At 35.3% G+C, this 26,969-nt stretch overlaps 2 protein-coding genes and 1 non-coding gene across 3 annotated transcripts; 1 reads left to right on the forward strand and 2 right to left on the reverse strand.

Annotated features, from left to right (window-relative positions):
• Nucleotides 1–18,001: 18,001 nt before the first annotated feature.
• Nucleotides 18,002–18,074, reverse strand: TRNAE-CUC (transfer RNA glutamic acid (anticodon CUC)). The gene has a single exon. It is a non-coding gene; the product is annotated as a tRNA-Glu (tRNA).
• An 81-nt stretch (nt 18,075–18,155) lies between these two features.
• On the forward strand, nt 18,156–21,137 carry LOC110642898 (acyl-coenzyme A thioesterase 2, chloroplastic). The gene is made up of 5 exons (XM_021795092.2): nt 18,156–18,706; nt 19,052–19,229; nt 19,649–20,118; nt 20,440–20,568; nt 20,748–21,137. Exons 1-5 carry the CDS (start codon nt 18,314–18,316, stop codon nt 20,925–20,927), a joined length of 1,350 nt encoding a protein of 449 aa, XP_021650784.2. The 5' UTR covers nt 18,156–18,313; the 3' UTR covers nt 20,928–21,137.
• Nucleotides 21,138–21,494: 357 nt separating this feature from the next.
• LOC110642888 (formin-like protein 1) lies at nt 21,495–26,575 on the reverse strand. The gene is made up of 4 exons (XM_058149947.1): nt 24,324–26,575; nt 23,972–24,171; nt 23,080–23,324; nt 21,495–22,637 (listed from the first exon to the last, which is right to left on the reverse strand). The coding sequence occupies exons 1-4, from the start codon at nt 26,354–26,356 to the stop codon at nt 21,834–21,836; spliced, it is 3,282 nt and encodes a 1,093-aa protein (XP_058005930.1). The 5' UTR covers nt 26,357–26,575; the 3' UTR covers nt 21,495–21,833.
• Between the last annotated feature and the right edge of the window lie 394 nt (nt 26,576–26,969).

Here is a 26,969-nt window from a genome sequence, read left to right on the forward strand (position 1 = left end):
TAGGGTTTAAAAGTCCATGTTAGTTAATTGGCTATAACTCATCCTACATAACCTGAAGATTAGTGATTCTTGAACCTGTGTGACCCTAAGAAACAGGGGAACAACTCCTAAGAAGGACATTAGGCCTAATTATGACTGTAACATGTCCAAATGGTTAGACAAAATTGAAATTCTAAAATCTGCCTGGTTTTGAAATAGTAATGAGTCAATGGACAAGTCTTGAAAAACTGATCATAACTTGAGTTCTAAAGCTACAAATGACATAATTCAAAAAGAAAAACAAAGATAACACATAGAGGAATAATTTCCATGAAAGAAGTGTGGTCAAATAGTTTTTACATCTTGGCCAATTTGCTAGATAAATGTTAAGGGCCAAAATTGGTACCTAAAGGAAGGTTCAAAGAATTGATTGATACATGATATATAAATTACTTAAATGGTTTGTTAAATGCGTAAATTACATGAAAGTGAGATTGGAATCTATTTCCCATTACAAGTAACATGAAATTGCTATGAAGCACTAATAGTAAATAACATGAAATAATAAGCCTACAAGTACTTAATAACACTAATTGCCCATAGTATACCTAGACTTATGTATATAGCGTGGATCAATTGGTATATCAATCAGGGACCACAGATTGCAGAACTACTTATATGAATGATTATTGATAGACAATATCTACCTGATATAGTTATTCCTCTGGCTTTATGCCTGTCCGTTGGCCATTGTGCATAATTTGATTTTTGGCTTTATGCCTGCCCGTTGGCATTGTGCCTAACATGACATGATGTATACATGATAGACATATGGATGTCTAACTAGTATACTCCCATGTATCCAGTCTTTATAGTCTGTCATAGGTTACTTGGGCACTGATATGAATTCAGTAAGACTGAATATGTAATAAATGAGTAGAAAAGAACCCGATAAATCTAATTGCTTCCAAATTTCAATAAAAAAAATTGTAAATGAATCAAAACTCATAAAATTTGTATTTCTTTATGAAGATTTTTCATGAAACATTTATTTTCATTATTTAGTTATTTTTACTTTAAGCAATTCGCTATTAAGCAATTCACTTAGCGCGTTGGTTTTTCCATCGCGTAGGTACTGGAGACCAACAGCAGTGGTACCCAGATAGAGATTTTATCAGATCTGCGATAATGTGGGAGTCACCTTAGCAGTTTATTTTCGATAGGGCCCATGTGTATTTAGCTTTTGTAATTTTGATCATTGTACATTAGGGAGTGATGTAATTAAATTTTGAGATTTGTATAATAATTTGTAAATATTGTACATGATTTTATATGAATGAAATGAAATGTATTTACTTGTAATGAATATGAGAAATTTATATAAGTCAATGATGATATGATATGATACATGAAAAAAATGAGATCGATATGAAATTGTTCTAACAGGTGAATAGTGGAACCCGCCAAACGCTAATAAAACAAAGAAGACTCTGTTCGGGTCTCCACAAAAAAATAAAATGTGATAAAAAAAAAATTCTACACATGAGATAATATGAATAAATGGAATCTAAATTAATAAGAGACATGACAAGATAAGATAGGGTGCTCTGGCACTGAATGTGGCACCCCTTACTCTGCTACACTATAAACCGGATAAGGAGTGTTATATTTAGTGGTATCAGAGCAGAGGTTTAGGTGGTCCTAGACCTAGATAGATAGAAAGATATAGTGTGCATAACATGCATGGGCCTTTATGTAGGAGTTGAGGTGACACTAATGCAGATATGTTCTCTTATCTGTTTTATAGGATTGATGGAGTTTGATCCTTCAGAGTAAGGGTCTTTCAGACTTGAGGAGGAAGAGGTTGATAGTTATATACCTACTCCTAGTTAGGGGCGAAACAGGAGAGAGGAGTCATCTCATGGTGTAGTTGGAAGGGCACAACAGGTATTCTTGGAGCAGATGACTCAGATGCTCCGCCAGGTTACCGGAGCCATACCACAGCTACAGCCACAGCCTGTACAAAGGTCCCCACTAGAGAAATTGTGAAAGTATGGGGCCATCGATTTTAAGGGCAAGAAGGAGGATGACCCAGCCGTCGTAGAGCACTGACTAGAGAGGACGGAGAGGGTATTACAGTAGCTTCACTACACACCAGAGCAGCAGTTGGAGTGCACTCTGTCACTACTATAGGAGGACGCCTACCAGTGATGGGTTATGGTGTCCAGAGTTATGCAACCAGCGACAATCACTTGGGATTTCTTTCTGGCTGAGTTCAGAAAGAAGTATATCAGTCACGTGTACCTAGAGGCTAGAAGGAGAGAGTTTCTGGCATTGAGATAGAGGCAGCTCATGGTCTCTGAGTATGAGCAGGAGTTCATGAAACTTAGTGGATATACCTGGAAGATGATACCTACGAAGGCAGATAGATGTTGTAGATTTGAGGATGGTCTGAACGACAATATCAGACTTTTTGTTACATCACACTAGTATACGAATTTCTCTTGGCTTGTGGCATCGGCTCTCAATGTGGAGAGAGTACGAAATGATGAGCAATCTAGGAGGGACAGATAGTGTAAGAGGGAATCTAGATCGAGATAGTCTAGCATGCAGACTTCTACTAGTAAGAAGCCCAAGGGTTCCTAGGGCTAGACACAGGGCCAGAGAGACCACTCTGGGGTATATGTAGCCAGTTCCTTGGGCACAGCAGCAAGGGGATCAGCCCCAGTGCTAGAATGTACCCATTGTGATAGGAGACACAGAGGGGGGTGTTAACTGTTGACTGGGGAATGCTTCTAATATGGAGCTACCGATCATTTCCTACGAGATTATCCCCATAGGAGTGTTTCCATTGCCCCACCATAGACTGAGAGATCTGCCCTCGTAGCCCAGAGGGGTAGACGACCCGCGAGACCAGAGACAGCTGGTACATCACAGAGACGTGCTTCTGAGATGGTTGAGCGGCCCGAGGCTGGAATGTATACACTATGAGGGCTCAAGAGGAACCAGACTCGACAAACGTTATCGGAGGTATATTTTCTCTTTATAATACCTTTGTATATGTATTGGTAGACCCTGATTTTACTTATTCATATATATGCATTATACCCCCTGTTAATAGAGGGATACATATAGATGGGTTAAAAGAGGACATACTTGTCACTAACCCTTTAGGCCTTAGTGTAATGGAGATGAGAAGGAGACTATATATGAGATGAAAGAAGATGGGTGCAAAACTAGTTAAGGATAAGATTGTAGAGCTGGATCTAGTAAGACAGATCAAGGAGAAAGTGAAGCATCATAACACAAAGAAGGTAACATGGGAGAGCGAGGAGACGATGAGGTAGTAGTTTCCTCGGCCTTTCATATTAAGAAAATTTTGAGGACGAAATTTTTATTTAGAGGGGGAGAATTGTAACGCCCTCACTTCAGGTAGTCCGTACATTCTACTGTTCCGATAATAACGTATGTTCAGATAGCGAAGATGTCTAGAATTATATTTAAACTAGAGTGAGGAGACATAAATTGATCGAATAAAGACCAAGTAAAATTAAAAAAAAATAAAAGAAATGAAATGCCAATAAGTTAAAGGGGCTGAGATTCCGGCGATGGATAACTCTAACGGGAAGTGACCATGAAGACAGTTGCCAATCCTAGACTCATAGGGAAACCCTGTGAGATAAATATTTGGGATTTAATTGAAGGATTAATGAAGATTAATGACAATAAAAATGTCAAGAAAATACAAGAAAATTTATGCCAACCGGTAAAAGCAATTAGGATGCGATAAATACAATGGAGGGCATTTCGATCATTTTACCCTCAGTGTTGAATCTTGACCTAAATGTCAATCCAAAAGAGTGAGAACAAAACATTTAAAATAAATTAAAATCATGAATTTGTGTAATGGAAAAGGGAAAAGAAAGAAAAGAAAAATGAAATTGAATTATGACATAAGCCTTACCTCATGATGACCTAAGCATGATTTGAGCATGATGACAAAATGACATCATTAAAATTTTCTTTAATTACATTAGGATAAATATAAATACATAAAACAAATTACATTAATTAAAAAGCTCATCTTCTTCCTTGAAGACCCCTTTGGCCGAACCACCATAGATAAAGAGCCTTCACCATTTTCAAGCTTCAAAGCTTGATTTTCTATGTTGTTCCACCCCAAAACTCCTAAGTCCCTTCACTAAAAATTGATCCTACACCTTAAAGAAGCCATAGGCAGCCAAGAATTAAAGGGAAACTTGAAGTTTAGCAAGTCAAAGATTAGTCACAAGAGGTTAGTGCTCAATTTACTTCTCTTGCTCTTCTAATTCTTGAAAATAAGTTGAAATACAATAGAATTGCAAGAAAAATGAAGGAATAAAGCATGAGTTGATGAGGCCAATTTTTGGCTAGCCATGGTTAAAGAGGAGATTTATATGTTTATTTGCATGTGAACATGAATGATAGCTTAGACAAAATGAAATACATGAGTTATATGTTGATTGGCATAAGGTAGTATGAGATTATGATTTTGAAGTTGGGTTTTGACCCAAAATTTAGGGTTTTGTGAATTGATGTCTAATTGACTTTTTTAAGACCATTTATTAACTATACGAAGTGCAATGAATGTGATTAAAGTTTTGTAGTTGAGTGGACTTAAGATTGGAAGTGTTGAATTTCTGTGCAGGGAATTCTGGACCTTGAGTTCAGTGTAGTTATGTGGCCATAAGTAGAGCCACATTGCTCCAATTGGTGTGAGGCCAATTGAAGATGAAACTTAGGATATAAAGCTACATTTTTAGTGCAGAGACCCTACTTAGAAACTAAACCTAACATGACCTACAATTGCCTTGAATCCGGGTAACTAAATGCTGGACCTGGAAAAATGACTATATAAACAGTAAATATTCAAATGGCCATAACTCACTCCAGGAATGCCAGAATGACTTGATTTTTAAACCAATGGAAAGGTTAGATATTTAAACCAATGGAAAGGTTAGATATAGGAGCACATTTTTCATGGGGAACAGAGAGCCCAATTCTGATTCTAGCTCAACCAATTTGCTAGACTAAGTTAGGTTAACAATTCTAACTAGAATCAAAAGCTGTCCAAAATTTCTGGACTTTGACTTAACTGACCAATTATGGCAAAAATGCCATAACTCAACCTATAAAATTGCAAATGCAATGAATCCAAAGCCAAAATCTCCATAAGACCTAGAACTATAATTTTAGTGTTTTGACTAAAATTCAGAACAAAATGGAACTTAGACAATTTGCTAAGACAAATCAATGGTCCAAATCTTGAAATTGAACTAAATAGCCATTTGATCCCAGAACAGTATTCATATCATATCTCTCACCAAAAAACTCCAACTGGGATGAGCCAAACTTTTCTGGAAACCTAAGAAATAAGACTCCAACTTTGATTTAGGAACTTTCCTCAAAATTTGAGTGTAAGGACCATAAAATGGGAATCAAAGACACTGACTTGAATCTGAAATCCTGAAGGCACAGGGTTTAAGAGTCTAGGTCAGTTAATTGGCTATAACTCATCCTACACAACTTGAAAATTAGTGATTCATAAACTTGTGTGACCCTAAGAAACAGGGGAACAACTCATAAGAAGGACATTAGGCCTAATTATGACTGTAACATGTCTAAATGGTTGGACAAAGTTGGAATTCCAGAATCTGCCTGGTTTTGAAACAGTAATGAGTCAATGGACCAATATTGGAAAATTGACCATAACTTGAGTTCTAAAACTGCAAATGAAATGATTTAAAAAGGAAAACAAAGATAATACATAGAGGAACAACTTCCATGAAGGAAGTGTGGCCAAATAGTGTTTACATCTTGGCCAATTTGCTAGGTAAATGTTAAGGGGCAGAATTGGTACCTAAAGGAAGGTTCAAAGAATTTATTGATACATGATATATAAATTACTTAAATGGTTTGTTAAATGCATAAGTTACATGAAAGTGGGATTGGAATCTATTTCCCATTACAAGTAACAAGAAATTTCTATGAAGAACTAATAGTGCATAACATAAAATAATAAGTCTACAAGTACTTAATAACACTAATTGCCCAAAGTATACCTAGACTTATGTATATAGCTTGGATCAATTTGTATGTCAATCAGGGACCACAGATTGCAGTACTGCTTATATGAATGATCATTGATAGACAATATCTGTCTGATATGGTTATTCCTCTGGCTTTATGCCTACCCGTTGATCATTGTGCCTAATTTGATTTCTAGCTTTATGCCTGCCCACTGGCCTTGTGCCTGACATGACATGATGTATACATGATAGACATATGGATGTCTAACTAGTATACTCCTATGTATCTAGTCTTTATAGTCTGTCATAGGTTACTTGAGCACTGATATGAATTCAATAAGACTGAATATGGAATAAATGAGTAGAAAAGATCCCGACGAGTCTAATTGCTTCCAAAGTTCAATAAAAAAAAATTATAAATGACTCAAAACTCATGAAATTGCTATTTCTTTATGAAGATTTTTCATAAAGCATTTATATTCATTATTGAGTTATTTTTACTTTAAGCAATTCGCTATTAAGCAATTCGCTTAGCTCGTTGGTTTTTCCATTACGTAGGTACTGGAGACCAATAGCAGTAGTGTCTAGATAGAGATTTTATCAGATCTGCGATAGTGTGGGAGTCACCTCAGCAGTTTATTTTTGGTAGGGTCCATGTGTATTTAGCTTTTGTAATTTTGATCATTGTATATAAGGGAGTGATGTAATTAAATTTTGAGATTTGTGTCGCAAGGGATTTTGCGGTCGCCTGAACGAACCCTCACCGAAGTGGAAAAGAATGAGGAGTCGCCACCTTAGTTTTGAGGGAAACTAAAGAAAACTTTTTGTGAAGACAAATTGCGATGAAACCACTTCAAAACAGAGATTCTAAGTTCGGGGTCCGTAAACGGGTGGGGAAGGTGTTAGGCACCCCACCTCGTCCCTTAATAAGGGTAAGTAGATTTAACTTTGCATTAGTTAGGAGGGCTTGAATGGGAATGTTAATCCTTTTGACCAAAGGAATATTTGATTTTTCACTAAATTTGGATTACCCAGATACATAAGTAAATGAGACAACCTCAGTGAATTGACGTCGCATATCATTTTGGGTTTTGGGATTATTTTTGCGCACAGGTTAAAATTTGGTGTGAGAATCGGATAAGAACTCTCCTCCGATCTCTTTTAAATATTTATTAAAATTCTGATTGGAGATCGGATAAGAACCCTCCTCCAATCTCCTTTAAGTATTTATTAAAATTTTAGCTCGAAGATCGGATAAGAACTCTCCTCCGATCTCCTTTTAAATGTTTATGGAAATTTTAGATCGAGAAATGAATAAGAACTCTCCTCCGATCTCTTTTAAGTACTTATTAAAAATTTTGAGCTGAGAATCGGATAAGAACTCTCCTCCGATCTCTTTTAAATGTCTATCGGAATTTTAAGTTGAGAATCGGATAAGAACTCTACTCCGATCTCTTTTAAATTAACAGGGGCCTGAAAGGGACTTTTCCGATCTCCCGAATCTTAATTTCAGCTACATGTCTTAAAGCTAAGGATTCTGGCATTCAAAGGTGCTGAGGATAAGGCTTCTTTTAGCTAATTGATACCTTGTGACCAGACGGGGGATACTAGACTGAATGTACCGACCTCCCATGTGGTTGCCTTACCAATACTTATTAATGCCCGATCTATTCCATTTAGTTATCCAAGTTTTGGTTTCATTTTGTCTTATGACATCTCGCCTAATGACCTATTGAATTTTCCTTGTGATTTGGCTTCACCATTTTCCTGTCTTATTATTTAGACCTTTTATCATTATAAAAGGACTTTTAAGTCGCCGTTACCTACATTTTGTTTAGTTACTTCTACGCTATTCGAGACCAGAACTCCTGTGCTAAGAAGTAATGAAGATAAATCAAAGAATAAACTGATTAACAAAGAAGTAAACTCGAGAATGACTGCCTCCATGTTTAAAATATAGTATAAACTTGGTGAAAATTACAAACAGAAAAAGAATAAATGAAATACGTGAATAAAGAAGAACATTTGATAAAATAACGATATAGCACTCACCTGTAGGGAGTCGAATCTACTAAACTAACTATGGAATCACAGAATGTAACAGGACTGCAGGTTGATAGCTGGAGGACTAAGGTTCGCCTCGAAATGAAGGATTCTTTGTTAAAATGTAAACAGGTCAAAATAACCAATCTTGAATAGAGTTGAACTTGGACAATATGAATGGAAATAGAAGATAACAAAGACAAAAGGTGAGAGTGTCACAGGATAATGAACGGACTGAAAATGAAGAATTTCAGTATTCAAAAATCCCTTTGCAAGAAAACACTTCAGAAAACTGGTTTCCAAAGTTTTTCTTATGAAAGCTAAAATAGCAGAGTAACGAACTGAATTAAGTTTCAGAGTTCTTCCACTATGATCACTGCCTTTTTCTATCTTTTTTTCCGTCCCTTGAACAGTTTTTCATGCAGGTATTTATAGGGACTGGGTGTTCTCCTTGAAGGGTCAGGATTTATCCTAAGGGAGATGGAGGGTCAAGATTTGAAGGGACATAATCCTAAGCTCAAGAATTAAAGAGAATCGTAATGCACGCCGAGATCCATTTCAGAATATTCGTCTTCTTCCTCCTCTAATCTGACGGCCCCAAATTCTCTTGTTCGGGGCGATCCAAGGGCTAGGAGTGAAAGGCGCTGGTTTTGTCGTCTTCTTCTTTGATCCAAGGGCTCTGGGCTCGTCCTTACAAGTTGGATCAACGGTGGAGATTAGGATGTACAATGCCATCCTGACGTACGCATGTCAGAAATGTGGGCGATTCTGGGGCGTGCGGTTGAGATTTTACCTGGCAATGCTTTAACTACCTCGACTCTGATTATGGTGACGGCAGTAGGCGCCCTTTCGTTTTCTGCTCTCTCTTCCTTTCCAACCTTCTTAACATGGTCCTTCTCCGATCTTTCATACCGATCTCCCCTCTTCCGATCTCTATTATTCCAATACTTCCCTTAACCAGGCCTGGTCCGGTCAAAGCATTAATTCCCCTTGATTCCCGAAGCGTCCGCTTTGTTTTCTGCTAAGCAATAAATGCTTGATTTACCAATATATAAACCCCCTCACCCAAAAAATATATCCATCCGATTTTCCTCTTTTCTACTTTACTTTCCTATTCTAGTTATTAAATGATCGTTCGACCATTGTTCCGGCAGGATTGTGGTTTTCGATCTTTTTCGATGGACCTTTTTATTCCCTGACTGAAAACTCATGACCCTGGTGATCGAATAATCGTGATGACCTTATCTGATGATGGTGAGAGAACTGAATCAATTAACCGATCTGGATTGCAGACCTCGGTTGTGCCGATCTCGAGTCGTTCAACTGGCATAACCGGCGAACCGATTTTGAATGAGCAAATTGCTGATGTTTCGCCGACCCTTGACGGTTGCTCTTCCAAGTTTATTCGGCTTCTCACCACATTGGGTGTTCCGACAGTGGCTTTCCTCCACATTGGGTGTTCCGACAGCGCCTCGGTTCTGGTCGGTGACACCCCTTTGGATCAGTCACAATGTGACATTCCGGTCCCTAGAGATTGCCCAAATGATGTATTTTGTTTTCAATGTAATCCGATCTCTAGAGATCACAGAAATGATGTAATCCAATTTTAATGTAATCCGATCCCTAGAGATCGCCCAAATGATGTAATCCGATCTTTTGAAAATAAAGACTTTATTTTGTCGATTATCATCTTATTATTATTGCATTGATTATTTTCCGATCTCTAATGTGATTATCCGATCTGGTTCTTTACCTGAATGACACTTATCCGATCTGCAATTCAAAATATCCCTTTTAATCCGCCGATCCTTACCTAGTCGATCTCTTTGTGAGGTATCTAGAATATTCTTGGGAAATTTTTGAAACATCTGGCGAATCCCGTTAACCGATGCACCGCTTAGGACAGTGAGCATTAAATGCTCGGATCGGTATAAATAGAGGAGGGCCGACCATTCGCTCTCTTATGTCATTTTCGGTCTCGCGAACAACCCCAAATCCTCTCATTTTCTCAAGTTCCTCCGACACCGATCGGACTCGGTAAGGGCTTTGATCTTTCTTTTTAGTTTAAAATCTTTATTTCCTTTCAAAATGAGCGGTGCAGAAGGTCGAGAGCTACGAGCCCTCCTTCTATTCAGTTTCGTGGTGGTCGTCCGATGAGGTAGAGGTAGTCGGGCCAGCGCGACTGAACCTCCTAGGGTCTCGTTCGGCTGGGACAAGCGACATTATCAAGGCATGCGCCTTCTTCAGGGAGAGAGAACCTCCCCCTGGACGAGCTGCCATCGGTCCTTCAAGAAATCGATCTGCAGTCGTTCAGCCAAGAATACAACATTCGGCCTGACTCGTACGAGCTAATTAAATGCCACGGCGATCTTCGTGCCGATCACTTCTTCGAAGAAAACGATATGATCATGGTCTATGAAGAACAATTAACGGCCGGTCTTCGGTTCCCTCTGGATGACTTCTTCAAAGAGGTCTTAAAATTTCACCGAGTGTGCATTGCCCAAATTCACCCTAACTCGTGGCGGATCTTAGTAGCCTTCCGAGGCCTGTGCCGAGCTAAGGGAATCAGTCCTACGGCTAAGGTGTTCGCCGAACTGCACAGGCTAACTCACCAAAAGGACGACGAGCACTGGTTCTTTCAGGCGAAGCCTCATTGTGGGCTCTTTATCGATCTGCCCTCCTCCCTTAAGAATTGGAAGAACCGCTTCTTCATTCTGAGGAGCAAAAATCCGAACTGCTTTGAGGGCTTCCCCGTGTTGGTGGCACCAGGCCCTTGATTAAAGCATCTCGCTCTGAATAGGAAGAGGAGGCGTGGTGATGGAACCGAAAGATCAAGCGGCTAGCGATAAGTTCTCTGTTTAGATGCGGTGGCTGAGTGCATCATTGGACTATACAGCTGATCACTGGCCAAGATCGCGAGCTTCCGCTCTCTGACCTCGGCATTAGTACTTTCTACATCTCAGATCTCAGGACCTTAGCGATCTCACTGACCTCTTCTTTGTGCAGGTATGGCGGGTGGTGAGGGTTCCAAGAAGCGGAAGAAAGAAAGAGAGATTTCCCGGAAGATAAAAGAGATGAAGCGTTCGGAACTGCTTCAAACACACGGCCATGAACCTGGGGAGATACAAAGAGGCCCGCCTCGACCTTAGGGACCGCCGATCGCAGAAGCTGTCCGATCTCCTCCTCGACGAGAAGAGCCGCCTCCACTTCCTCCAGTTGCTCCAAGCACAAAAGGGGGTCCTTCTCAACCTTCTGCGAGGCCCCCTCCTCGTGGCGCTCAAGTGTCGATCGCTTTCCTGGAGAAGAACCGGACTGTTCGGGAGAACCCAGGTTTTGCCAAAGTCTTGGGGTCTTCCATCTGCCTTCGGGAGGATCGGGACCGGCTGTCTCAGGACAATCTCGACGACATTCTGACCCGATCCATGAGTCTGAATGTAGAGTGCCTGGTGAACCAAAGACATAGTGCAGGAAAAGGCTCACCGCCTGGGTAAGGAGGTCGAAAAGAAGAGTCAAGAAGTGGCATCCCTCTGATCCCAACTCTCATCCGCTCAGGATTACATATCTCAAATTGAGGGGCGTATGAAGTACTATGAGGATAAGCTGGCCGAACAGGTTCATGTCCTGGCTGAAAAGGATCGTGCTCTTGGAGAAGTCCAGACGCTCCGGGCCAACGAAGCTGTTCGGGTCGCTCACCTTACTGAGGAGCTTAAAGCAAAAGATGAAGAGATGGTGACAGGAATAGCCGGTGCTTATGTGAATGCTCACAAGGATCTCTTGGCCGAGCTCCAGAAGCGTTACCCAGAGGAGGACTTCTCTTGGATGGCCGACCTGGCTCCCGGAGGCGAGGGTGAGGATAATGAGGAGGAGGCTGAGGGTGAGGGAGAAGACGGACAAAATGTAGATCAGGCTGGAGGTGATCCTCCAGCTGAATAACTTGTACAAATTTTGAAATGAAATGAAATGGAATGCCTCTTTTGTTCGATGAATGGTTGTGATCGGAACATTTCTAAATTATTAAACACTTGATTGTTTGAGTATCTTGAAAGAACTGAAAGTGATTATCAACCCAAGTGTGAGAGATCGGAAGACATAATGAGCATAAGATCAGTAGAGAACCAACGCTAAACGGAACTTGATTAAAATTAGAAATTTGGCTTGAACATTTAAGATCAGAATCATCCTTAAACCGGAACTGAACCTTTGATTATTCTTAAACTTTTGAAAGGGAGATCGGCAATAAAACTGGTAAGAAAAGATATAGTGTCAGTTCATTTCGTTTGTCAACAGAGATCAGGAATATACTTGACTGGTCAGGAGATTCGACAATGGGTTTGAGATCGGTGAGTGATTTAATAGACCGGTAAGGCCTTGACTGATGTGAGGACTTAGCATTGATTCAATTCCTTGTGAGGAGAGATCGGAAATGTGGTTATCTAGCACAAAGAGATTTAGTACTGGGGATCGGTTTCAGAGTTTATTAATTCTGGGGATCGGCCAAAATATGGTGTCGACAATTTGTATAATAATTTATAAATATTGTACATGATTTTATATGAATAAAATGAAATGTATTTACTTGAAATGAATATAGAAAATTTATATAAGTCAATGATGATATGATATGATATGATATGATAAATGAAAAAAATGAGATGGATATGAAATTGTTCTAACAGATGAATAGTGGAACCCGCCAAACGCTAATAAAATAGAGTAGACGCTGTTCGGGATCCACAAAAAAATAAAATGTGATAAAAAAAATTTTCTACACATTGGATAATATGAATTAATGGAATCTCAATTAATAAGAGACACGACAAGATAAGATAGGATACTCTGGCACCGAATGTGGCACGCATTGCTCGGCTACACTGTAGACCGGGTAAGAGGTGTTACATTAATGATTAAGGTTAATGATTAAAATAATAATAAAAAAAAAATTTAGCTGAATTAAGTCATAGGCATGAGGATTATTAGCACAATGAAAACTCGTGTTATATAGAAATTTAAGTTTGAGATCAAGTTCTTTCAAAAGAAAAAAATAAAAAAAAAAAACAAAATAATAAATAAACATATCAAAGAGGCCGAATTGTTTTGGCCAGGAATTTCAAACCACGTGAAAACATATTTATGATAGAATATGCTTAAAATTAATTAGTTAGTTAATTAATTAATTAAAGTTTTCACCCAAATTTAAATAGGCAATGAAAGTTTAACACGATAAAGAAAAACATGTTGGAAAGAATATTTTTTGGGAAGATGTTCTCCTGAAAGCAAGAAAAAAAAAATTAAAATTAGGTTTTCTACCAATCTAATTAAAATTTATAATTAAACCTAATAATTGAACAAATGTTAAGTTTATTAAGATACAAAATTTATATGCATAACTTATGCTATTTATTTTGGTTAGTTAGTCACTAAAGTAGCAGAACTATCAATGATGTTTACATGTATATAAAAATTATCAATTATCCATGCTAATAAATTATTATGAAAAATAGATTAATTGATGCCCATTAGTCATCAGAATTTAAGGATTTTACCCAAAACTAAATCAATTATTCTATAAATAGTAAGAATTATGAAGACAATAATATTTTATCAAATATATATTGGATGTACAAAGACAACATATATATTTGATGTAAGTTATTTATTATCTAATCAAGTTTAAAGGCATTTAATTTAGGATAGTATATTATAGTATCTATCCAAAGGATAATTGTAGTATACTCTAACTGTTTAAGTTCTCTGAATCTATTTTGAGTATGTAAATATCATATTACAGTCGTTTCTCTTCATTTGCAAGTTTAATTTGCTATTGTTTTAATGGGTTGAACTTCTTTAAATAGTATGAGCAAGCCAAGTTTCATTTAAGTGTCTTGTACCTTGACTTGGTATTTTTGAAAAATAAACCCGTTGCTATTGTGGATACGAGCAGTAAGGAAGAAAAGTTATATTATAAGCAATTAGAATGGTTAAATAGGTTGGCCTTATGTTTTTGGATTAGGGCTACAATTTCACAAACAGAAAATGTAAAAGAATATCTTAACCTTGTGAAAGATAGATTTCACTCTGAAGTTAAGTCAATCACTAGTACTCTAATGGCATAACTCACGACCACAAAGTATGATGAGTCAAACAGTACACAAAAACACATTATTGCAATAAGAATTTTAGAACTAATTTTTTTTTATAAAAACGTTTTTTTTTTGTACTTTTGTAAATAATAAAAATAATGAATAGTATTTTTGGAAATCTTGATATTCCCTCCTTCCCAACTTAAAAAATTTTTTTTCTAACTTTTTGCTATTATAGTCAATTTTTTAATTTTTGAGAATTTTAGCTTTATTTTAAATATTTATTTTTTTAGTGAGCAGTAAAAATTGAAATAAATTGACAGTCAAAATTATGACTGAAAAAGAAGTTAACAATCAAGACTGCATCACGTTAATTGATTTAAATCAATTTTGATTATAGGTTAAAAAAAAAAACTTTTAGAACCATACTAAAATTGTTAAAAAAAATAGATATAATTATAAAAATTTGAAAAAAAATATTTTTTGGATGTTAAGTCTTTAAATTATATATTATCATTTACTATTAAAAAAATTGTTTATGAGTTAGAATTTTTTTTCTATATAAGTATTTTTTGAAATAAGATTTATAATAAGACTAAGATTTTAATATGTTAATTATTATTTATTATAAATTATAAAATTATAAAATAATTTGATTGTTTCGCAAATTCTTCCATTCATATTTTATATTTATTAATTAATTATTAGAAAAGAATACAATACTATAAGTAAAAAAAATTAGACAAATGATTGAATGAATTTTTATTTTATATATATATATATATATATATAATATATAAACTAAAAATAGAAAAAATAATTATTTAAAACAAAAAGTATATATTGTTAATATATTGATGAAAATTCAAATTATATAATTTAAAAATATACTTTTATGATTATATATCATATATTAATTTTATTTTTTAATATAACTCTAAATACTTATATGTTTACATAATTAAATGAGATTAAAAGACAAAAAAAATCATAAATTTTATATCATCTACCAATTTTAGTAAAAACTTTTAATTATATCAATTTAATCATGAATCTTTCCAAATGTTTTCAGTTTTAATAATAAATTTAATTTAAAAAAATTAAATTATCAATCCACAAAAATAATTCAAAAAATTTTCATTTATTATCAAATTTTAGATACTCCTTTTAGTGTTATTAATACATTAAATAATTTTAGCATTTTATTAATTTTAAAAAGCTTCATGTTAATAAAAAAATAATAAATGAATAATATGTTTAACATTATTATCTAAATTTTTATTTTTTTCTCTATTTCTTTCTACTTATTATAGTTTTAATTCACATATTTTCTATCATTTTATTTCAAATTTAAGGAAAAAAAATAAATATTAAAAATAAAATATAAACAAATAATAAAACCCAAATAAATGTCATTATAATTTTCAAAACAATAGATAAATTATTTTAAATAATATTTTTTTATTAATTTAAGAATAATTATTAAAATTAATATAAAAATAAAAAAATTAGCTAATATTAATAATGTATGCAAATATATGAATTACTTTTATCAATTAAGTAATGTAACTAGACTAATTGTTAAAATTAAAACTAGCATCAAAGTTTGAAATTAAATTGATAAACTTAAAAAGTTTGACTAAAATTGAAGAAATTTATAAAGGTTTTGATTGTTTAGTCATTTAGCTATTAAGTAATAATATAAAATTTATATGATAGATAAAAATTTGATATGAATATGTATTTAAATTTGATATTATGATTTTTTTATTATATTGTAATATAAAATAATTTTTTTTATTTTAAATAGTTAATTATCTAAATAAAGTATAAATAATTTTATGAATAGTATTTTTTAAAATTTTAATATATTTATAAATTATAATATTTTATTAATGTAAAGAATAAAATTAATTTGAAATAGGACTAATTAATAAAAAATATCTAAGCACCTTTTAATTTTATTTAAAAATTTAGTTGATTTTATTAAAATTATAAAATTAGTGTTAATTTTATTCTATTTACCTAAATTAGTCAAGATTGAAATGTAATTATAATAATTTCATTAAAGTTTTCAATAAAAATTATTTTTAGTTTATTATACTGAACAATAATTTAAGAATATAAAATTATTTATATATATTCTTAATAAAAAAATAAAATAAATAATTTTTTTTTCATCTACCTAAATTTGATTAAAAATTTAAATTATTGATTTTAATACGTAGTTAACACTAATTTTTTAATTAATTAAATATATATATATTATTTATTAATATAAATATATGATAGATAAAAATTTGATATGAATATGTATTTAAAGTGTTATTTTTATTCTATTTACCTAAAAAAATTTTTTTTTTTTATTATACTGAACAATAATTTAAGAATATAAAATTATTTATATATATATTATTTATTAATTTTATTAAAATAAATTAAATAATTTTTTAATGAATTAATAATACTTATAAGATTATAATTATATAATTACTATATTAAGAATTATAATATCTTTTTTATAAATATAATTATTATTAAAATAATATTAAAATTTTAATTTATATTAATTTTTATAATATTAAAAAATAAAATTATTATGTATTTAATAACAAATATTTCGTTGTTAAAAGTTATTAGTGATAATATAAAATATTATAGAATTGGCATCATAAAAAATTTAACAACAAAATTTTCATCATTAAAAAATTAACGACAATAATGTTTGAAAGCACTTCACTAAAACTATCAGGGACGCATATTTTTGTTATGAATTTATTAGCAACAAATTTATATGAGTTAGTAATACTTTAATATGCAATATTAATGATGAATTATTTATTTGTTGTTGTAAATATATTTTTTATATTTTTGTAAATAATAGATAAATTAATAATTTTTTTATTTGTTAATTTATTATTTTAGTTAAATACTCCATATAAAATTTTATATTTAATTGAGATTAAATATAAGTAAAATTAAGAATTTTAAAATCATATGAACTTTTAAATTAAGAATTTTAAATTTATACTAACTTTAAAATTAATTTAAATAATAAAAATATAATTATAATTAATTCTAAGAATGAAAGGCAATATAAGCAAAACTAATGTTCCCTTCTTCTTTCTTCTTCATATAGATATAGATATATATTATAGAAAGATAATTATAAAGTATATTATAGAAATGATTTATTCATTTTATGCACGCTTAATGTTTATATTATTAAAGTTATATCACTTGATTATCGTGCTAAGTGAGAAAATATAAGATTTTACCTGATAATTAATATTATCATATGAATCAAAATTAATTCATTTAATATAACTGATTATTAATTAATATTTATTTTAATTAAAATAAATCTTAATTATAATTGTACAAGAATTACTTAAGGATGTATCAAATTAAATCTTGTATATATATATTGGTTCTTTATGAAATTACACACAATCTCTTCCATAAAATATGTTAGAGTCATCTTAAAAAAGTCTTTTATCACTCAAAAAAAGTCAATCAATTTATTGAATCAAAAGGGTGACTCTCAATTATAAGTAAATCCCGCATCAAGTATTTTTTTAAATATATAAAAATTTATTTATTTAAGATATATTATTAAAATGATAATTGAATGTTATGTTTATTATTGATATTAAAAATATAATCCTGCAAGTTACTTCCATTTCCAACTCAAAATGTGTTGCAAAGGACCAATCTGCTAAATTTTAAAGTTATAAATTAAAATTAGGGACAATCAATAACAAAATAAAAGAACCTAAATAACTTTACTGAAGTCGTGAATATATTAAAAAATTAAAAAAAAATACGTTTTTCCGTTGCCGGGAATTGAACCCGGGTCTTTCGGGTGAGAGCCGAATATCCTAACCAACTAGACTACAACGGATTTGAAAAGATGGGTCGGAATTTTATTACATAGTTTTAAGCCCCAACTTTTGTGGAAGTTGCCCCTATTTAAACTCCACAAGTTTTGTACCTTCCACCGTTTTCGTGGTTCAGCTTCAAGCCAAAAGAAATCCTCTGCCTAAAGAATTCCTCTTAGATCTTACTCCGGAAGGGCAACTCTGATTTTCTCTAATTCCAGGCGATCATTCTCACAGATTACGGTATTGCAAATCCCAAATTATGGAATTCAATTCCTCCTCTCCCAAAACCATCTCTGTGGTTTCCACTTTTGCCACTCCCTTCGACAATAATTCCCCTCCAGTCAACGGCACCCTCAATTCTCAAACCCGCAAGCCAATTGCTTTATGGCCAGGAATGTACCATTCCCCTGTCACCAGTGCTCTCTGGGAAGCAAGGTCCAAGATCTTTGAGAGGCTTCTTGACCCACCTAAAGATGCACCTCCACAGAGTGAATTGCTTACCAAAACTCCAAAGCAAAGCCGTACAAGCATCTTGTACAATTTTTCTTCTGATTATATACTTAGAGAGCAGTATAGGGATCCTTGGAATGAGGTCAGGATTGGGAAGTTGCTCGAGGACCTTGATGCTTTAGCTGGCACCATTTCTGTCAAGGTACTAATTACATTCATTTCCTCTTCTATTTTTGCTTTCCAATAAAAAAATTGTATCTGGGTTGTAATTTAAATTTCTTTGCCTGAATTGGGTTTTTGGCATGCTGTTGTGGTTAATAATGAATTTTGATTTTCAGTAGTATGATATGCCATGGCCTTGGTTTAGTTGTACCCTTGTAGGTTGATCAGCTAATGGAAGTCCACTTTTGTGCCTGAGGTTTTTGATAATTGTAGAGTAATCAATTTTGTGGTAGAAATTGGTTCTGATTTTCCAATGTGGCACAGTTGTGGAACAATCAGGTGCTTCTGCCTTTCCTTTATTGATTAAATGTGTGTTGTGTATTAGCACTGTTCTGATGATGATAGCACAACAAGGCCACTCTTGCTTGTCACTGCTTCTGTTGACAAAATTGTCCTGAGGAAGCCAATCAGTGTTGACATTGATCTCAACATAGTTGGTTCTGTTATATGGGTTGGCCGGTCGTCAATTGAAATTCAACTGGAAGTCATTCAATCCGCCAAAGGTATTTAATTTGCAATTTGCTATCACTCTGGAGATTTGATATGGTTAAAGAATATAACAAAAAACTGTAACACCAGAATTTGCCGTGACTGAGTCTGTTCTCGAGATAAAACAATATTTGTTTTTTATCTGACGGGTTCAGACTTTGTAGTTGTATTTTATAGTTGTTTATAATGTAAGATTCACATAACTTCCTAAAGAAATCTTATATAATTCATTCAATCAAAACTCTGCCAATACATAATTTTGAAGCATTTGGTGAAAGGAAATGTGAGTTTTAATTTCTGTCCTGTTAAAACGTAATCATTTTTAACTTGTACATTCTCAATAATTGAATTGAATTTTAGATTTTTTGTTTTCATATCATCTAAATATTTTCTTTCAAGGAACAGAAAAAAAGAACTAAAGAATGTTTTGCAGAGGGCTCTGATACTTCAGACTCAGTAGCTTTGACGGCAAACTTTATATTTGTGGCCCGTGACTCCAAGACTGGGAAAGCTGCTCCAGTGAACCACCTGTCACCAGAAACTCAAGAAGAAAAGTTACTGTTTAAAGAAGCTGAAGCGAGGAGTATACTGAGGAAAAGGAAGAGGGTAGAAGAGAGAAAGGAATGTGAGAATGGTGAGGTCAATAGACTTGAAGCTTTGTTGGCTGAGGGAAGAATCTTCTGTGACATGCCAGCCTTAGCTGACCGAGGCAGCATTCTTCTGAGGGATACCCACCTTGAAAACTCTTTGATTTGCCAGCCGCAGCAAAGGAACATTCATGGTCGAATCTTTGGTGGGTTTTTGATGCATCGGGCTTTTGAGTTGGCTTTCTCAACTGCTTATGCATTTGCTGGATTGGTTCCTTACTTTCTAGAAGTTGATCATGTTGATTTCTTAAGACCAGTGAGTACCAGCACCTTGTTTTTCTTTTTTCATTTTCACCAGTTATTAGCATTGAGTTTATTGTAATTGCATCTCCCAAATGAAGTGAAAACCCATCTACATGTCTTTAATCATCTAATTCAACTGTTACTGTGTCTTATTTGAAATTGAAATTACAGATAGTGGTTCTAAGTTAGGTGCCTTCTGCAAGCATGAAGACATGTGCATGAGAGAGAGAGAGGATCTATAGGTTTAGGATTTGTATTTACAGACTGCACAAGCTGCACGTTGTTTACAGCCTCCTACCATAAAAGCTTACATGAGAATATGTTTGTTGAACAGGTGGATGTTGGAGACTTCCTGCGTTTGAAATCATGTGTTCTTTACACGGAACTTGAAAACCCAGAGCAGCCTGTGATTAACATTGAAGTTGTTGCTCATGTTACCAGGCCTGAGCTGAGATCAAGTGAGGTAAGCCTCTTTAAATAAAAGTACGGATTAGCTAATTGTCACTCTTAAAAAAGGATCTCCAATTAAAATTGTTTATGGTATGGATTATCTTTTCAATAGCATGTCTGGTGCTTCACTTGCCTATAATTCTTGTCTATTTAACAGCATGCTCTTGTTTGTGTTTGTTATATGCGAAACAGGTATCAAATACATTTTACTTCTCTTTCACTGTACGTCCCGAGGCAAAAGCCAGGAAGAATGGATTTAGGTTACGCAATGTGGTTCCAGCAACGGAAGAAGAAGCACGTCGAATCCTAGAACGCATAGATGCAGAGACCTTACAGACGAGCAAGGCATATACAAATAAGAAATGTCTTTAACCATTTAAGATACTGAATTCTGAATTAGGAACAACCTTCACACAACCCACACGTCACTCACTAACTCCCATCCCACCCAATAAAAGGTTACTATATTTTTATTAGAAGTAGGGATGATATAAGGTATATTCTGGTTAAAAGAATTGTAGCCTTCATATTACATTACAGGTGTATGAACTCCCCACTTCAAAATGATCTCTGATCTTGCAAGTTTGAGTTAGGGATTTTAAGTATCATTGTTGGAGAGGGAGAAAAATGAAGGTAAAATAAAATTGCTTTTTTTAGGTATTTAAGTCCCCACATCAGGTGTAAACAACAATGAAAGGTAAACATAAATAATTGGTTTAGTCACATAAAATAACTCAATTATTTATATAAATTTATAATAAAATGAATTAATATGTAATTTGTTCAGTATTCTCTCTATATTTAATAGGCTTCATTTCAAAGATGACGGTTGGATCATCACCGACCATATATTGTCTAAAAAGAGTTCCATCTGTTTACTGCAACCGAACCATGATTAGATTAGAATTTCAGGATATAAAATGATAATTTGGTGGAATGTAGCACAAATTCTTCTATATAAAAGGAAAATCCAGTAGTCGAGCCTTTTTTTTGTCTGCTATAATCACAGCTTTAATTCTATAACTAAACAACGTTCCTATAACAGGTCATTACCCACCCACCAGATCGAGCACTTCTGCCTTATTCTTCTCAAGGAAGATCTCCGTATACTATTTATAAGACAAGCAAACTCAAAACTTTATACAAATATTGGACAAAAAATAATAAATTACAGGAATCTGGCAGGCGGGCCTGCACCAAACCCAGCCAACCCCAAACACCAGCCTTAGGCAGTTTCTGGAATGCAACAAAAATTCAACCTCGTGCAGGCCATAAATGCTAAGAAGATGCACTCTCATCGTCAGAGGAACTGCATTGCTTCCTAGCGTTGGGTCCAGAAAATACCTGTGGCAGAGTTGGATTTACAGGAACTGGAAACTTATGGGCAGAACTAACTATCGTTCGCTCATTTATCATACCAACTTCTTTGCATACCCGATCAAGGACACTCAGAAAATCCCTCACCACCATGAAGATTCTGAAAGGGTGAGCTTCTTCCTTAGCTGAATTCCCATGGAAGTACTCTGTAATCTCTTTCACTAAAGACAAGGCAACACTTTCATGGGCTTGAATCCTACAGATCTCCTCCTCCGCCATTTTCATGAATCTTTTCATTGCATCTGAAAATTTCTGTCTGGTTTCATCCACCCCCATTGTTTCATTTAATTGCACAACATCATTGATGTTCTCAATGCCCTTGGAAAGTTTGGCAACATCACTGCTAAGTACATCAGAATCCATAGCAGCTGCTTTCTTCACATTAGCGAACTCTGAGCTTAGACCAGAAACAACTTGCAGGCCAAGCTTTCTACACTTAGCATCTTCACTTGAGATGAAGTTTGGAGTTTGGTTGATACCTGAAAGACGAGCACCTTCAGTTCTTATAATTTCCTGTACAACAAAATGCAAGAGTGTGGTCTTTCCATCTGCACCCTTGACATCAACAAGCTTGAGAAGTGTGTCAAGCTTGAAGGCATGGGCATCACCACGGTTAGTCCCAACATTCATGCGGTTCCCTGTCTTGAGCACAGCTTCTAGAAGTTTCAAGAACATCCTACTACTTCTCAGTTCTTCACAGGCTGCCTGTGAAAAGGTAAAACAAGTGAGACATGTAGACTGAAATAGACAAGAGGTCAACTTCAATAATGAAGGGAAATTGCATGGATTTAAAGGCTAAAATGAGTGAAGCGCCCCCACCAGCACTGAATATGAGCACAGAGCTCTCAGTTAGAAACACAAATTGGAGAGCATAACAAAATATGTATGCGTGTCTAAATATGAATAGTGTATGGTTAGATGTTCTTCACGGGCAATGGCTAAGAAACTATGCCATTCAACAACCATTCACTCATGGCTAAAATGGGACTTCAATGAAGGATTTAAGCAAAATGACTACTATATGTTTTCCAATGTTGAGGAATCTCATGTTAAAAGGAAATCATTGACTTAACATGAATGATTTTAGCAAAAGGCTGCAAGCAACAAAAGGGGGCAAAATTGAAAGAGGATGGAAGTCATTATTTACCTCTAGAGTTTGAAAAGACCTCTTGAGGTACTCAACCTCAGACTCAAAATTGGTTATGTAAAGCATTGCATTCACTCTCTTAAATGCAAAAGGTACATCAAGCACAGCCCTGAGGAATTTCTCAGCATGACCAAGCTTGTTTAGTGAATCATCTTTATATTCCTTTAGCTTACGTTCTTCTTCTTTGGTAGGAGCCATCTTCAATAAACTTTCTAGAAGCTCAGTTCCAAGTGTATCTGTATTGCCTGCATATAAGTGGGACATACTTTCGTTGTGGGCCTATGATTCAAGAATAAACATGTAGCATAGAATCAAAAAGTCAAAGATAGACACATTTATGAACAAGGACCATTTAAAGCTCCATCGCCTTTAATTAGAATGACTTTTGAAAGAATGAAAGATCATCTAAAGTTTCATTTATTCAAGATGTCATTTAGGAAAGAAGTATCAGTTTTCAACTGCACCATGCCGCCAATAATTCATGAACCTTTACCATTTGTTTGCTATAAGATATTAATGACAGATAATTGTAACATTAAAGTTGGATACAGTTGAACTGAATTATGACACTGAAGTATGATAAGGTTGAACCTGATAACCAATGTCCTATGTACTTAATAGTGTGTGTATGTGTGCGCGCGAGCGCCTTAACGAGCCAATCTACCTTATAATGTAAGTTGCTAGCAATAAAAAAGAGACCTAATTAATGACATATTGCTTTATCTGAAGGATCCCCATGTGTTCAAGCTACAGAATACAAAGGTTATTTTCAGACTTCCAAGCATACATTTACAAGATAGAACCAACACATCCAATGGACCCACATGTGGCACTAAAATGTGTAAGCATTAGGCATCTGAACCATGCATAACAAAAGTACATAAACAGTTACCTTCTAAAAGGGCTTCACAAACTTCCTCAATTGTCACATTGAGTGCCCTGAGCAAAATTGCTATGTTCTGCGCCTTTTTGGGATCAAGTACCCTATTCTCCTGGTTTGGTGATGGAATAACAGAACGTGGAGTTGTCTGGTTTGGTTTTGGGTTTGGAGTGTTTACAACAAACAGTGTTTCCATCATCTCCTCGTTCAACCTGCAAAATACTCAATTATATGAATATAAGCAGGAGATATAGGTGTAATCCACAAAAGAAATGAACAACTATAAGCCTGTTTCAACTACTATAAAGAAAACAGATAAAATACCAAACACAAGGTAGAAGTCACAGAGGGTTCAGTATCTTACTTAAAGGAGCTTGACCTGAGCTGATCCCAAACCATTTCTCGGTCGGAGCTCGCTCTAACTTTATCCCAGTGCAAAGGTTTTAACTTTGGCTTGATAGTCTCGTCCACATCCTCAATTGTTTTAGAACTAGGTTGCAATTCAATTGGAGACACCATAGATATTCTTTGTAATACAAAAGGCATTGAAGGCGTTATAAGCTCTGGCGGTTTGGTAATTGGTTGGCCTGTCCGAGTTGACGCAACTGGAGAGTTCCCGTATCTTTGTTGTTGTTGTGGAGGTGGTGGTGGTGGAGGAGGAGGAGGAGGAGGAGGAGGAGGTGGAACTGAAATAGGCTGGCCTAAAACACTGCTAGTTCTCGCATTTAGACCAAAAACACTCGAAGTCATTCTTGGTGATGCACCTGGGCTCTTTTCCAAACCTCTACCTGGCGACGAAGAAGCTGAAGACAGTGAAGAAGACCCCTTACTTTGATCCGAAACATTTGAAATTCTGGGATATGCGAGTGGGTTCTTGTCCAAATCTCTGCCTGGTGAAGTCGAAGTTGAAGAAAATGAAGGCGAGTGCGCATTTCGATCCAAACCATTCGATAATCTCGGAGACGAGGCCCTCTCAAAAATTTTATCTGGCGAAGTAGAAGTAAAAGACAGATGTGGGGACCTCACATCTCGATCCAAATCATTCGATATTCTAGGAGAAGCATTCGGACTTTTCTCCAAACTTCTGTCAGGTGATGTAGAAACAGATGATAGTGAAGGGGACTGCCTATTTTGATCCAAAACATTCAATACATTTGCTGGCGACAGCAATGGAGACCGCACATTTCGATCCAAATCATTCAATATTCGCGGTGATGCACCTGCGCTTTTCTCCAAACTCCTGTTGGGCGATGAAGAAGCAGAGGACGCTGATGGAGACTGTGTGTTTCGGTCCAAATTAAACGATACACACGGCGATTCATCTCGAGACGAGGCAGCAGACGGAAACCGTGATGGAAACTTCCGGTCGTTATGAAGAGGCATTAGTGGTGGTGGAGGCGGGGCAGGAGGTGCTGGAGCAGGCTGAAGAACAGCAGCATCCGGCGATTTTGGTCGTGGACTCAACCTTACTAGCGGAGAACTACTAAGTGATTGAGACCGAGCAGGAGAGCCCGAAGTAGAAGACGAATACGTGCTTGAGCCAGTACTTCCTGCATCAAAATCCTGACCACCGACAGCCGCAAACACTCTTCTGGACCCCGATCCCATCCCGCTCGAGCTCTCTCGACCTCCCAGAGACCCTCGCGGCGAGAAAAACTCTTCTTCCTCATCCGCAGTATACCCCACTTCTCCATTCCCGAAATTCAGCCTGGAACTCTGCCTGTTAAGCGGTGGCAGTGGGAGCAACTCCGGCGAATCCAATTTCCGAGGATCCGACCCAACATTAGCATTGTCTTGAGCATTAGAACCTTCATCTATGGTATGCGAATTAACCAAAGTACCCAAATAAAGAAACTCAGAGCTAGTCGAAGTGGTTCTTAGCTTGTGACGAGTAGAGTTAGTAGTGTCCGCATCAGCTGGGTGCAGTCTGTTACTGTTATCCGATCTATAAGTCTTGTCATCAGAGAATCCACGGAGTCGCCGGCGCCGGCCATAGTAAAACACGAAAATACCCAAGATAAAAATAGCAGAGACGACAGCCGAAATTGCAACAGCGAGGAGTTTATGGGAATTGGGTTTGGGTTGAGAAGACTGAGGTAGAATGAGAGAGGAGATATTAGCAGGGAAAGAAGCAAATGTAGCAGGAGCAGGAGGAGGTGGAGCAGAAGGGTAGGAAGGAAAAAAAGGGGACTGATTAGGTGTAGTAGTGGAAAAAGGGATTTTAGGAGGCGTTGATGGAGTAGGAGGGGAAGTAGAAGGAGGTTGAGAAGGAGGAAGTGTGTCAAGTGGAAAGAAAGGTTGGTGGAGGATCCTACGGTTGGGGGTGGAGGATAAGTGGCGAGGGGCACAGGATAAGACGAAGAATGTGATGAAGAAGAAGGAAGAAGAGGTTGGCATTGTGGGGTGTAAGTGAACTGGTGATTTCAGTGCAGAGAATGAGTGTGTATTTTCCAGGGAAAGTAAGAGAAAAGGAAGGAGGAAAATGTTAAATGGGAAAGAGTTGAAAAGATTGAGAAGAGGGAAAAGAGAGGAAGAAAAGGGAAGGAAAGAGAGAGACACAGAAAGGGGGAGAGGTGCATCCAGCTAAGATTCTGCTGGTGTTTGGGTTGCCATGAAAACTTGCTCTTTGCCTTTTTATTCATTTTTTATTATGAATCTTTAATCATAAAAAAAATATATAATTAAAAATTAAGTATACTATAAAAATATTGTTTAATGTAAAAATTAAAAAACATAGGAGATAATATTAAATTATTTATATTTATAATTATAATATATAACATAATAATTGTAATATATTTAATTATATTTAAATAATATAATATATTTGAAAATAAAATTATATATATAATTGATTTTTAATTTAATTTAATACAACTTTAATCAATTTAATATGATTATTTGATTTTAACGGTCAAGATTATTTCCCATGCTTCTTGTTTTGTTTGTTTATTATTCTGCTCGGCTTAACCTTTTTTTAGAGGACAAAGTACTTAGTAACGGTCCTAAT

This window comes from Hevea brasiliensis, chromosome 7 (genome assembly GCF_030052815.1).
Source record: "Hevea brasiliensis isolate MT/VB/25A 57/8 chromosome 7, ASM3005281v1, whole genome shotgun sequence".
Taxonomy (NCBI): Eukaryota; Viridiplantae; Streptophyta; class Magnoliopsida; order Malpighiales; family Euphorbiaceae; genus Hevea; species Hevea brasiliensis.